This window comes from Uranotaenia lowii, chromosome 1 (assembly GCF_029784155.1).
Source record: "Uranotaenia lowii strain MFRU-FL chromosome 1, ASM2978415v1, whole genome shotgun sequence".
Classification (NCBI taxonomy): Eukaryota; Metazoa; Arthropoda; class Insecta; order Diptera; family Culicidae; genus Uranotaenia; species Uranotaenia lowii.
Genome location: NC_073691.1, coordinates 207,079,270 through 207,092,821, shown reverse-complemented (window position 1 = coordinate 207,092,821; position 13,552 = coordinate 207,079,270). Strand labels below are relative to the sequence as shown.

The window sequence follows — 13,552 nt, the reverse complement described above, 5'->3', positions numbered from 1 at the left end:
CAACAAACATCACCACCACGGCCGGGAATACAACCGGGAACAAAAACAGATGGTTACACGGGCAGAACAATTCGCTGGTGTTGTTTTTGCTCGTTCCCCAGAAACACTGTTTAATCCTTAAGGAGCCATAAAAAAAATCTGGAACCCTGAGGCTTCTTTTCGCACCTTTAATGGCTCGCTAGAATGTTTGTTTTTACGAGCTTACTTTTTGGTGTTTTTTTTTTCAATTTTCAGGAATCAAAATTGTGGCAAGAGTAGAGGAATTTTGCATAACGAAGTTTCGTGTGTTCTAGAAATAATATCACTTTTTTGTTTGACTAACTTTTTGAAAAACAGGTAAAAACTAACTACAGAAATTAATTTTACTTATTTTTTCCTTACTGGGGATTCCATCTTAGTGTTCCAAAGTTTATAAGAAATAGCAATTCCGATCAACAAAAACATCTACAAAGGTATACATTTCAATTCGAAAACATCCAATCAATAGGAAAGCGAATCCAATTGAATAAAAATCAATCACTCGAGGCAACCAAGCAAAGGGACAAACAACACACACAAAAACAGCTCCCAGTTCGAAGAAGTTCCAATCCGGAAAATGAAAAATTAATATTTCATCCAATCGGCAGTAGCCATCACCGTCATCCCCCCCTACTCCGAACGATTGCTCGGCGAAAAAAAAAGTGTCTAGAAAAAACAGCCTTTTCCACAAAGTCGATACCTACGGTGGTGTAGTCCATTTCTAAACTCTTCGAATCAGTGCTGTGTCAATATTGGTTCCTTCCCTCCCATCCGATGGCGTCGCCCTGTTCCATTTCGATCAACCCGCCAGTACCCGGAAAGATTACTTTGCTTTAAACCCTTTCAATTTTGCAAGAACTGGACAGACCCGAGCCTTTGATTGACGTTCTCTCTACCTTTCGGTTCTGCATGTCCGTCCAGCCGGGATTGAGCCCTTGTGGATTTGAATCAGTGCCCTACTGAGCCGTTGCTTATCCCGGACCTTCCTTCGGATGCAACGTCCGTTCTGACTTCGTTCGATGCAGCAAATTCGAAATGCAGCCAGGTTAGTCCATCTAGGTTCACGAAAATCTACACAAGACACAGGATTCGATCGGGAAAATCAGCTCTTCGGCAAACACTCTCTGAAATCCTTTTGATCTGAAACTTTCCCCCTGACCCACCCTTGGCTGGCCCTTGGACCGAAAACTCCCTTCGACCCGGACTCGATTCATTCGAGGGGCTGTGTTTGTAAAAGGTATTAATTTCACCTGCCGTGAGAATTGGAACAAGCTTCTGCAAATCTCCGGATGAGAGCTGAATCCTCCGAGAAGTTGATTACAAAATTACGTTTCCGGGTTCAAAGGAATTTTTTTTTCTGGTAAGTCTTCGATTGAACGTTACTAACGAGAACGCTGCTCGAAAATTGACGGAAGCCGGACAAGTCTTTCTTGTCGTAACCAGCAACACAGAAGCAGGATGGATTTTCGGTTCAAGCTCTTAATTATTGCATAATTGAGAACTAACCCGACCTGGGCTAGGTCAGCTCAGCTGGGAATCCTACCACAGTGGCTAGCCAAAACAGAAGCCGAGAGGGCGTTTACCGGATTGAGCAACTTTGAAGGCTTCAATGGAATCAACCCTGGGCGGATTTTTCCTTCCAATCAACGCGATTTCCGGTCAGGTGAAATCAATTAGAAGGTGAGTGTTTTGTCGAAGTTTCGCTAACTATGCTTCCATTGTGAGGAGATGTAATTTAAAAAAAAAGTCAAAACAAGTTAATATGTTTTTACATATTCAATCTTTGGATAATTTTTTTAACGACAATCAAATGATCAGTTAATAACATAATAACTGAACAATGCTTCTTAACTGTAAAAAAGAACTATGTTAGACCTTAGAAGCGCAGATGAATCAAATTTCTGGTTATTCCGGATCTAGATTCAGAATCTAAATACAAACAATTTAAATTGAAACTGACTTTTTTTTTTTTTGAAATTCAAGCATTTAGGAAAAACATTAAACTTATTTTGAATCAAGGAAAATAGAATTACTTCACTCGAAATTCATTATCATCTTAGATTTGTTTTTTTTTTTTGTATCAAATCTGATGATGAGTTTTCTATGTATCTCTAAAACTTCATATTTGTGTTAAGTGTTGCAGCGCTATTGTTATTACTCCACTAGAATTGGTATGAATTTGGCTTTCTAATGAACATACTCAAAATCCTACGCAAAGTTGAATTTAAGTGAAGGAAAATCTGAGAAATTGCAAATTGTCAAAAAGTTTGAGAAACAGCTACCTTTGAAAATTGTCGAAAATTCTGTGTTTCGTATTTTGAAAATCTAAAAACGCGAAAATGTGCCAAATTACGTAAACTTTTCAATCCTCTTTTCAATACTTATCTGGTGTGACTCTCACAATTTTCACGGTTCAAATACATTGAAAAACAAAAATAGTTTTTACACCACTTTTTTACATTTTTTTGGTTATGACCTTGAAACATTTCCAAAACTATATCTTTATGTGTAACGTATAGCTTCTAACTTCAGCTTTCTTGGACACCTAAAAAAAATTTGTTGAGCATTTCTTAGCTGGTTTACAGTTTATTTTCAAATCACGTTTTTTTGGGATTTTTTAAACGAAAAACTTAAGTGTTGAATATGAATAATGCCTGAAAACCATATTTGAGTTACGTTACGAGGTTTCCAAAACTATAAATTTTGTAGAAATCGGTCGAGAAACAGGAGAGATAAGAGTTAAATTGACACTCAAGGTCTAATAAGGAAGTTTTTTTCCCTGGGCTTTCTAGGTTCGTCCATTAAAAGTAATTATGGAAAATTAAAGATTTCAAGAATTCATCAAGGGTCCTCAGGGCATTGTCCATGCAATTACCATCTTAGAAAAATTGGCAAACTTAGTAATGATATGTGCCGGTTCTGTAAAACTGAAGTAGAAACTGCAGAACACTTAATGCGTGACTGTGGATATCTTATGACACATCGACTAAAAGTTCTTGGTAAGCGAATCCTAACGCCCGATGATATTTGGAAGATGAAGGCCAGTAAGGTGGTGGAATTCATAAGAAACACCATCCCAAACTGCAATTATGTCTTGACTTCGTCTACAACTGACATCTCAATTAATGATGACAGTACGACGTAATCAGACAAATAGTAAATTGGGTTACTCCACAATAGATCGAATAAATTGGTCGCAGTGGATTTGCTCATACAAAAAAAAGGGTCCTCGAAGAATTTGTTTTATTTTAATGCATCCGAATAAAGTTACATGACGCCAAACTTCCGACAGTGTCATATTGACACTCAAGAGCGGATTAGGGTTAAAATACTGAATAAGGTTGCCGAAAAAAATTCTGTGTTTTTGAAAAAAAATCGGGATTCCTTTGAATTTTGCCAAAAATTATGTGACAGTTTTCTGTGATGCTTTTTCCTTTAATATCATAGAAAATTCATGATAAATTGGGTAATTTTTATATTTCAGTTTGCAAAAATCAATTAGAATCACATATCTTATCATACTTTTTTAATTCAAAGTAAAAAAAATCTCAATTTTATTTTGGCTTAAAAAATTCATAATTTTGAAAACCCATTCAAAATTCAAAAAATTCTGTTAAATCAGTGAATTTTTCAAAATTCTGTGTTCTGTGACACAGATTTTGTGATGAAAATTAGCTCAAAGTTCTGTAAATTTACAGATTTTTCTGTGTTTTTGGTAACCTTGATACTGAAATTTAGTCAGATTACACATGCACCAACAACTTTTGAAGAGTTTTATAAATTATGCTGTTGAAAATTCAAGTTGTTTGTTTTATGAGTATGAAATGAAAAAAAATGCCTTAAAACAATCGACTATTACAAGTTTAAAATAAAAAAAAACTGTCAACCTCAAAACCAACTACTACAAACATTGAATTTAAATAAGATTTTATTGGATCCAAGGTTGAGTCAGTAATAAGCTGACATAGTAAGTATTCAAAAATGCTGTACGACTTATTTTAACTAAAAATAAATATATTCATCTTTAGAAAAGTCACAGCTTTTTAGTGAATTCATATTCAAGCAATTAGCTATCATTTTTTTTTGTTAAATTTGCGTGTCATATTTGTGTCAAGCCGTGATTATTTGTATACGCCTTTATATCTATTTTTTAGTGATTTTTTTATATTAATGACGTGTTATTTCTCGGATCCATATTTACAGTTTTGGAGGCATTTTTAGGCCGCTTTGTACCATTTTATAGGTTTTTCAAACCTTTGAAATTTTGTTTCTTACTTTTTGATTTTTTTCAATTTACATTTAATTTTCAATTTTTTTTCCTTCATTGGTGTATTTGTTTTGATTTGAAGGTAAGGTGAGGTTGTATTGATTTTTTTGCTTTATTTTTTAAAGAACTTAAAATTGAAAGAACAGTTAAATTTTTTCATCAGTTCAATTGACGCTAGTGAATTTTTAACGCTAGTGAATTTTTAACGACTTCCAAATGAAATCTTCATGGAAAATCACCCTGAATCTCATCATTTACACGGTGTGCCAAAATACGTTATTAAAAATAAAAAATGACCACCAAAACGGCACTCGACATTCGAAAGATATAGTATTCAGGCATCTATCCTGAAAATTTGGAAATGTTTCATCGGGCTTTTTTGAAATTAGAGCGATTTTAAATTTAAAGTCAATTTGCATTAGATTTCCAATGGGGTTTTTCGACCTTATGTTCTATGACCATGGATTTTTTTACTACACATATTTTATGACAATCACCCAATTCAATGACTTTATACAAAATTTCATGCCCGACAACTTTGTGGAAGACTGGAAAAAGATTTGAGTTGATCCTGAAAAGTAATTGGCAATTTTATAAACTTTATTAGACTGATTGAAATTTTTCCATGTTTCTTAAGTTTTTTTTCAATTCCGCTTCACTTAAATGCGAATATCTCTTAAGGCGTAGTTTGAATCGTTTTTGGGTCTTCGATAAGGTTGTTTGGGATAGAATTTTCAGCACAAATGTCTATGTAATAGCAAATCTATGGGTTATAGTCATCATACGAGCTTACAGCTCTTTGAAACCAACTGCTCCTGTATCTGCCCAGAATGTGTCCGAAATGAAAGTTGACAACAACTTAAGCGTGAGGAAAACCCTTAGTATTACACGAAACTTCCGTAAAATGGGTATAAATTTTGAGCCTAATCTTAAAGAAAAGTTTGGCTCATATAATTAAAGGATTTCTTCGAAATCAAGAAGTTGGGTGATGTGGGAGGAAACGAAAGCGTCAAAGAAGCACCTGTAGTATACTGGTGGACGGTGGAGGTGGTTCTTTTAAAATTACTTTGTCGGTGATTTCACTGGGACAGCAGTCCAAAGCTGAACGTTTCAAGGATGGCGATGTTCGAAGGTATTTCAGAAATAGTTATGAACATTAGGCTTATAGCACAGCTTATAGTATAATAACGTCAAATTATTTAATCAACTATTAGGCTTTTGATTCTTGCTCTTGCCCCAAAACTGGAAGCAAAATATGAGAATATTGCTCCAATTTAACGATATAAAGTATTTAACGCAAACAAAATAAACTACCAATGCATTTACCATTAGAATTTGCCTCAGTTATCTGAAAGTATGAGAGAAATGTTCGACAAATTAAGCTGGTACCACCTTTATGCAAACGTCCAATTAGTTGTATCGTTTAAAATCAATCGTGGATCAATTTCTCGAAACTTTTAGGCTCCAAACCTACATGAGATTTCTATTTTTTTTTGTGGAATTTTCAACTATTTTGAAACTAAGCTTTTTAGAAATTGCTTTGAATTCAAAGAGGAAATAAGAACACAAAAGCGGTTTTCGAAGAGAACGCGCTTAAATGTTTTCGTTTTGCTCCTTTTTCATGCTAGATTTTTCGAAAAAAAAGAAGATAACATTGAAAAAAAAGCTAAAATTGAAACTAGTTGAATATAGAAATTTGAAGAAACGTTTGACGTTATTAATTCAAAGTTAATAATTTTCTTAATTTAGCTGTATTAACCGATCGCGGGGCTTGGGGCAATATTTCTCGGGGGGCCTCATGAACCGATTTTTTTTTTGCAAATGTCATCCCAGAGAATACATAATATTTTAAACATGCAAAGAAACTGGATCAATATATTGCCTTCAAATACCCATTTTGTTTTCGTAGAAGGTAGTTTCTGGTATCTCCAAAGTTCAAACAATAATTCAATTGCTTGCATTTTATTTCAAAATAATTTTAATTTTTCATTTATCGAAATTATAAAAATATATAATTTGTTTATTCATATTTTTAGGTAATAGAATTGCAACTCATTACCAATTTTTTTTAATACCTCAAAAATATAATAAGCATTATAAAACCCTAGACCCAAAAACTATGTCCTTTAACCGACAAACTTGTCTGATTCTTGCTGCAAAAATTTGAAATAAATGAAAAAGATTTTTCACTATCGTTAAAAGTTTGTTAGCTCGAACTCAGGTTATTGATAAAATCTAGTAATTTTTCAGATAAATATCCTCTTGTTTCCAAATATTCAAAACTTTGCCAAAAATTTTACTACTGTCAACAGTTTGCAAAACGGAAGCTCTAAATGATGAGTGTTGCAATGTGGGACATTCAGATTCATTTCGTAGCGTTTCTTTATTGGAATTGTTTAGTTTTATAGTTTCTTAGTCGTTTTTCACTTATACACCATGTTCTCGCACGATTTCTTTATTTATCAAATTCAATGTATTAACCCGTTTTTAGAAAAAAAGGCTAAAGTCAAAGCCATACATCAAGAAAGATCTATCATTTTTCCTGCTCAATCTGATCCATTTTTCCAATTCAGATTATGACAATTTTTAGAAATTTAGAACTTTTTTGAGCATTTCCGGGATTTAAATACTTAATTGAGATCAAAGTTATATAAGAAATACAGGAGTTGAAAATTTCATATTGTCATTTTTGTCATTTTTGTCATTTTTGTCATTTTTGTCATTTTTGTCATTTTTGTCATTTTTGTCATTTTTGTCATTTTTGTCATTTTTGTCATTTTTGTCATTTTTGTCATTCTTGTCATTTTTGTCATTTTTGTCATTTTTGTCAATTTGTCATTTTTGTCATTTTTGTCTTTTGCTGTCTAAGTCAAAAAGGTGCGCATTTTTATTCGATAAAAGTGCTCAGAAAGCACCGCTTACGTAGAAATTCATTCAAAAGAGTTAGATCTTAAAAAATGTTTTTTTTAGACACGCTCTAACATATCAACATTGAAACACTCAAAGCGCTATGGATTGTATGTCTTCAACAAAGTTGCTTTTAAAGGTATTGGCTGCAACTTTGTCGAAGACAGTTTTACAATACCTTTTCAATTAAAAAAAATAGTATGTCAAATTCATGGAAAAAATGACATGTCCTAATATCTGATACTGGTTAATTAAAGTGCATTATCTATTATTTTCGCATGGTTTAAAATTCATAGGAATACTTATCTGGAATCTAGATTCATATTTTGAATTTAACTTCAAAATGCAGACTTAAACTCAGAAATAAAATTCATAATTCAGATTTTAATCGAATCTAAGTTGTATAATAAAGATTAATATCAATATGAAAATTACATAAAAGATTCAAATTGAAAGGAGATCGTAGATTCAAAATTTTGATTCTCCATTCGAAATATTTTTTTTAAATCCAATCAGAGTCTATGTAGAAACACAAAACTGGTGAAAATCACAAACTAGATCTGGTTTCTTTTCAAAGAATTTGTTTTACGAAAAATCCAGATTTTAGTTTAAAAAACTTATACACGAGGTTTTAATTATGCAATTTACATATTTTTGTTGATAAAAGAATTTGTATTTTATCAACAGGTGAATTTCAGCTGGAAATATTATTTAACATTTATCTTTAATAAAAGTTAAACAAAAATTCTAAGTTTTATTCGAGTTTACAAAAGTTGAAAATAATCCTTATTTGAACCGTAAACCTGATTTGTTACTATTATTTTTGAATATTTGATACCTTTTAACCAATTCTCAAAAATGGTTTGCTTGTGGTTAAAAAGAATTAGATTACTAATTAAAGTAAACAGAGAAAATATTTCTCCTAGATGAAATCCTTCTAAATCCCTTAAGTATTTGCTTATTGTCATTTCAACATCTCTGGGTGGACGGTCTTGAAAAAAATTGGCAACTTCAAGGATTTTTTTTTCGAAAGCTATGGTTTGAAATAAATAACTTTTAATATAAAATAACTGAAATCTGAATAATTTAATTGTACCCATAATTTTTTTTAACTACTCTTTGTGTATACATTGTTCAAGCAAAAATGTTAAAGGAAAAAAAGTCAAATTTTCAATTCTGTCAACATCCGTCTTCGTAAACATCTTTTTTCAAATCTTTTTTCTTAAATCGGATCCTTTTTTCAATGAATCAATGAATCTTCGACTCAATGCTCATAGAAAACGATAGCGTGTATGCAAAATAATATTGAAAAAGTTGCATCGATCCCACCAAAATTGACGCCTAACGTTCTCTTAGTTGAAAAGTCACAATAAACAATCAACCTTCTTCTTTCGAGAGAGCTGATTGCAACTTTTCTCACATTTCCCAAAGCCAACGTTGCGCCTTCTTGCGAGTTAAATTTTTGTTTACCGTCTTCAAAAAGTATAAACTTCTAAACAGCTGAGCTGATGTTATTATTTTAATACCCCTAGTCATCACCTTTTCAGCCACTCATCTGTATGCTAATGAACCGGTTGTTGAGATATCAGACAGAACGATAGCAGAACTCTCTAGCAAACACCCGAGATAAGTTGGAAAATGGCAAAAGTTAGGATTCCCTCGCTCAAGAACAGAGGGCGGGTTATTGTCGGAAAATGTTATTATTATTGAAGAATATTTCGAGAATGAGGTACTCGTTACACTGTGTTTCATTCAAGGCTTTTGTTTTTATAAGCAGTCCTCAAGTGAGTTGGGGGAAAAATTAACATCTCATATCTCATGTTATTCTTAAATCTCCAAATAGGAAGCAGATAAAGAAGCATGGTGTCTCAAATATAGGCTCAGTGAAGTTTGCTGACTAATTAGTCCCGAAAAAGTTAGGTCATTCGTTTTTATTCCGTTGTCGTCGGAAAGACACAATGTCTCATCCGTTTTATGAGGTACACCAAAAAAAGGATAAAAACCAGTATGGGGGGTACTCACTTTGTCCCGGATTTCCTGTCGCATCTTTTCCCGCTCCTCCTCCATCTTGCGGTGTTTCTCCTTCCGTCGTTCCTCGGCTTCGCGGATGGCCTCCTGGCGCTCGCGCTCGGCCTCCTCCTCCTTCTCTTTGTCATTCTCATCGTCACCTCCGTCACCGCCTACAGCACCTGGAACGTGATAGCACACATTACAAGGGGGACAAACATGGGTCCGGGGGTCTTAGGGCGGGGTTCATGGATGTTCCGAAAACAGTATGTGGTATGGGGAAAAGGGTTTCGATGGGAGGAAAAACGCTATCTCAGTCGGTGGTCCCCGGTGGCTTCCTGTACCCCTTATTTCATATCCCTGTCTTACCCGGAAAGTAACGATCTGGCAGCGAAAAGCCCCCCTCGATTGACGAGGGGTCACTGACATGGGTTTCCCGAAACCCATCCCCCTAGGAAAAGGGGGTGGGTTTTATGAACCTAGTTTAGGCTCATTAGGAGGGCTGTTGAGCTGATTACTTAAATGGAATATGTGTGTCGAAGCGAGCGTTTCTTCGAGTGGTGTTTTTCGTTGCCCATTCCACACTCCCAGGAAAAATCTCCCATAGGGTGGATGAAAGGTTAGGGTAATTGAATTACTCTACCCACCCCAATTGTCCCGGTTGGTGGGCCCTGGAAGTCTAAGAAAATGGAAAATCAATTCGAGGGAAATGTTTAAAGTTGTTGAACATGAAACAAAGTAAAACAGCGGTTTGAATAACAAGTTCTTAAGAATTTTTTTAAAATCACGAATTATTTTTAAATGCTGGGATTGAATTTAATACACAGAAAATAACCACAAAAGTGAGTAAAGAAGGCTAAGTACTATAAACATTCACAAATGCCAAAACTGCCAAAATATGCAGAAGTGTTGAAATAGTCGAAGGTATCCAAAATTATTTTTAACAATTTTGACAGTCAAAATTGTCAAAATTGTCAAAATTGTCAAAATTGTCAAACTTGTCAAAATTGTCAAAATTGTCAAAATTGTCAAAATTGTCAAAATTGTCAAAATTGTCAAAATTGTCAAAATTGTCAAAATTGTCAAAATTGTCAAAATTGTCAAAATTGTCAAAATTGTCAAAATTGTCAAAATTGTCAAAATTGTCAAAATTGTCAAAATTGTCAAAATTGTCAAAATTGTCAAAATTGTCAAAATTGTCAAAATTGACAAAATTGACAAAATTGACAAAATTGACAAAATTGACAAAATTGACAAAACTGACAAAATTGACAAAATTGACAAAATTAACAAAATTGATAAAATTGACAAAATTGACAAAATTGACAAAGTTGACAAAATTGACAAAATTGACAAAATTGACAAAATTGACAAAATTGACAAAATTAACAAAATTGATAGAATTGACAAAATTGACAAAATTGACAAAATTGACAAAATTGACAAAATTGACAAAATTGACAAAATTGACAAAATTGACAAAATTGACAAAATTGACAAAATTGACAAAATTGACAAAATTGACAAAATTGACAAAATTGACAAAATTGACAAAATTGACAAAATTGACAAAATTGACAAAATTGACAAAATTGACAAAATTGACAAAATTGACAAAATTGACAAAATTGACAAAATTGACAAAATTGACAAAATTGACAAAATTGACAAAATTGACAAAATTGACAAAATTGACAAAATTGACAAAATTGACAAAATTGACAAAATTGACAAAATTGACAAAATTGACAAAATTGACAAAATTGACAAAATTGACAAAATTGACAAAATTGACAAAATTGACAAAATTGACAAAATTGACAAAATTGACAAAATTGACAAAATTGACAAAATTGACAAAATTGACAAAATTGACAAAATTGACTAAATTGACAAAATTGACAAAATTGACAAAATTGACAAAATTGTTAAAATTGACAAAATTTTCAAAGTTGTCAAAATTGTCAAAATTGACAAAATTGTCAAAATTGTCAAAATTGTCAAAATTGTCAAAATTGTCAAAATTGTCAAAATTGTCAAAATTGTCAAAATTGTCAAAATTGTCAAAATTGTCAAAATTGTCAAAATTTACAAAATTGACAAAATTGTCAAAATTGTCAAAATTGACAAAATTGACAAGATTGAAAAAATTGACAAAATTAACAAAATTGACAAAATTGACAAAATTGACAAAATTGACAAAATTGACAAAATTGACAAAATTGACAAAATTGACAAAATTGACAAAATTGACAAAATTGACAAAATTGACAAAATTGACAAAATTGACAAAATTGACAAAATTGACAAAATTGACAAAATTGACAAAATTGACAAAATTGACAAAATTGACAAAATTGACAAAATTGACAAAATTGACAAAATTGACAAAATTGACAAAATTGACAAAATTGACAAAATTGACAAAATTGACAAAATTGACAAAATTGACAAAATTGACAAAATTGACAAAATTGACAAAATTGACAAAATTGACAAAATTGACAAAATTGACAAAATTGACAAAATTGACAAAATTGACAAAATTGACAAAATTGACAAAATTGACAAAATTGACAAAATTGACAAAATTGACAAAATTGACAAAATTGACAAAATTGACAAAATTGACAAAATTGACAAAATTGACAAAATTGACAAAATTGACAAAATTGACAAAATTGACAAAATTGACAAAATTGACAAAATTGACAAAATTGACAAAATTGACAAAATTGACAAAATTGACAAAATTGACAAAATTGACAAAATTGACAAAATTGACAAAATTGACAAAATTGACAAAATTGACAAAATTGACAAAATTGACAAAATTGACAAAATTGACAAAATTGACAAAATTGACAAAATTGACAAAATTGACAAAATTGACAAAATTGACAAAATTGACAAAATTGAGAAAATTGACAAAATTGACAAAATTGACAAAATTGTCAAAATTGTCAAAATTGACAAAATTGACAAAATTGGAAAAAAATTGAAAGTGACATGTTCGACATTAAAGATTTTATTTTTTTCAATTTGTACAGTTATGACAAATGTTTTCAAAATTCAAAATTAGAAAGTTGCGCTTCGTTTCTGTTATTTTCCAAAATCTGGTTGAGTAGATTTTTTTACTAATTTCATCGATATTTCTGTTTCTTTATGGCAGCGGCTTATCCATACAAAGCCGATTCGTGTCATTCATCTCCATCTTCTCGACATGCAAATTTTCCACTGGGTCCTCCAATCGACCGATTTTATCAGATTACAGCCATGTTATGATGATGCTTGTAAAGTTGACAAATTCATGTGCTTAAGAATGTTATCTCCAGTAATTTATTCGCAACCCTTCCCTATTTTTCGAAAACACCCGCCAGCAGCCTGCATTTTGTTCTGATCTGGTGCTGGCAAAAGGTGAGTTCTTCTCAGCCAGTTTGGTGTAAATGACAACTTAATGAAATAAATTACATTCAGTTTCAATTATCTTGGCAGTTTACCGAACGAATTTCCGGCCTGCCGACCAACCGACAACCGACTAGTCTTGGACGATGGCCCATTGTCTAGCTACATAGTAGGTTTCGTTGATGATCAGCATCAGTGCCATCGTCATCATCATCATCTACATCCGGGTTTATCCGGTTTCCTTTCGAATATTTGTCTCAGTGAAAGGTGTGTATGAATGAGTTTATGTGGGAGTATTTGAATGGTTGTTTTCCAGACCAATCTACTTAGGTACTCCTACACTGTGACTGTGAAAGTCCAGGCTGTGGGATGCCGGAGATCATTTATCAACCCCTTCCAGCTTCCAGCTGATAGAGAAAGAGAGAGAGAAAGACACTTCTGATGGGGGCAAGTTATTCCGACAGAATCCGACATCACACGCCGACGACGACGACGATGCTTCGCAAACTAATGAGAGCAGATGGAAGATTAATGAAAAGTATGCTTTTCGATTAGATTAAATGCCAACCCGGGTGCTCCGAGGTGATTGGATTTACCGGAACTCGAAGCCACCCACATGGATCGGCTGGAAGATTACGAGAAGCTGGTCCAGGTTCTGAATATGGCTAGCTTAAGCACAACATTCCAGCATCACAGCCGCCAAGATTTGGGAATGGTCTTCCGGGAGCGATTGTATGTAGTTTCCCGATTGGATTTTCTCGCTTGAGCAACGATCCCAATTAGTGATAACAAAACTCATAAATTCTCTAACGGTAATAAATTTCATTTTCTTGACCATTCATCTTTTTTGGAAATCGGAATTCTAACCGTAGGTGTTTTGGCTTGGCGTACAAGTTTTTCTGAACAACTTTTTTTTATACTCTTAAAGCACTTGTTTATGAAGCATAT

The 13,552-nt window shown here is 32.8% G+C and overlaps 1 protein-coding gene across 21 annotated transcripts in view; it reads right to left on the bottom strand.

Annotated features, from left to right (window-relative positions):
• LOC129745252 (complexin) overlaps positions 1-13,552 on the bottom strand; it is a 588,611-nt gene that overhangs the window by 124,380 nt on the left and 450,679 nt on the right. For 17 of the 21 annotated variants that reach the window (XM_055738322.1, XM_055738290.1, XM_055738296.1 and 14 more), the window contains one exon: positions 9,215-9,381. In XM_055738322.1, coding sequence (XP_055594297.1) covers positions 9,215-9,381 — 167 coding nt within the window. The remainder of the gene's footprint in view (positions 1-9,214; positions 9,382-13,552) is intronic. The other 4 variants (XM_055738313.1, XM_055738330.1, XM_055738357.1 and 1 more) reach the window with 1 other exon arrangement.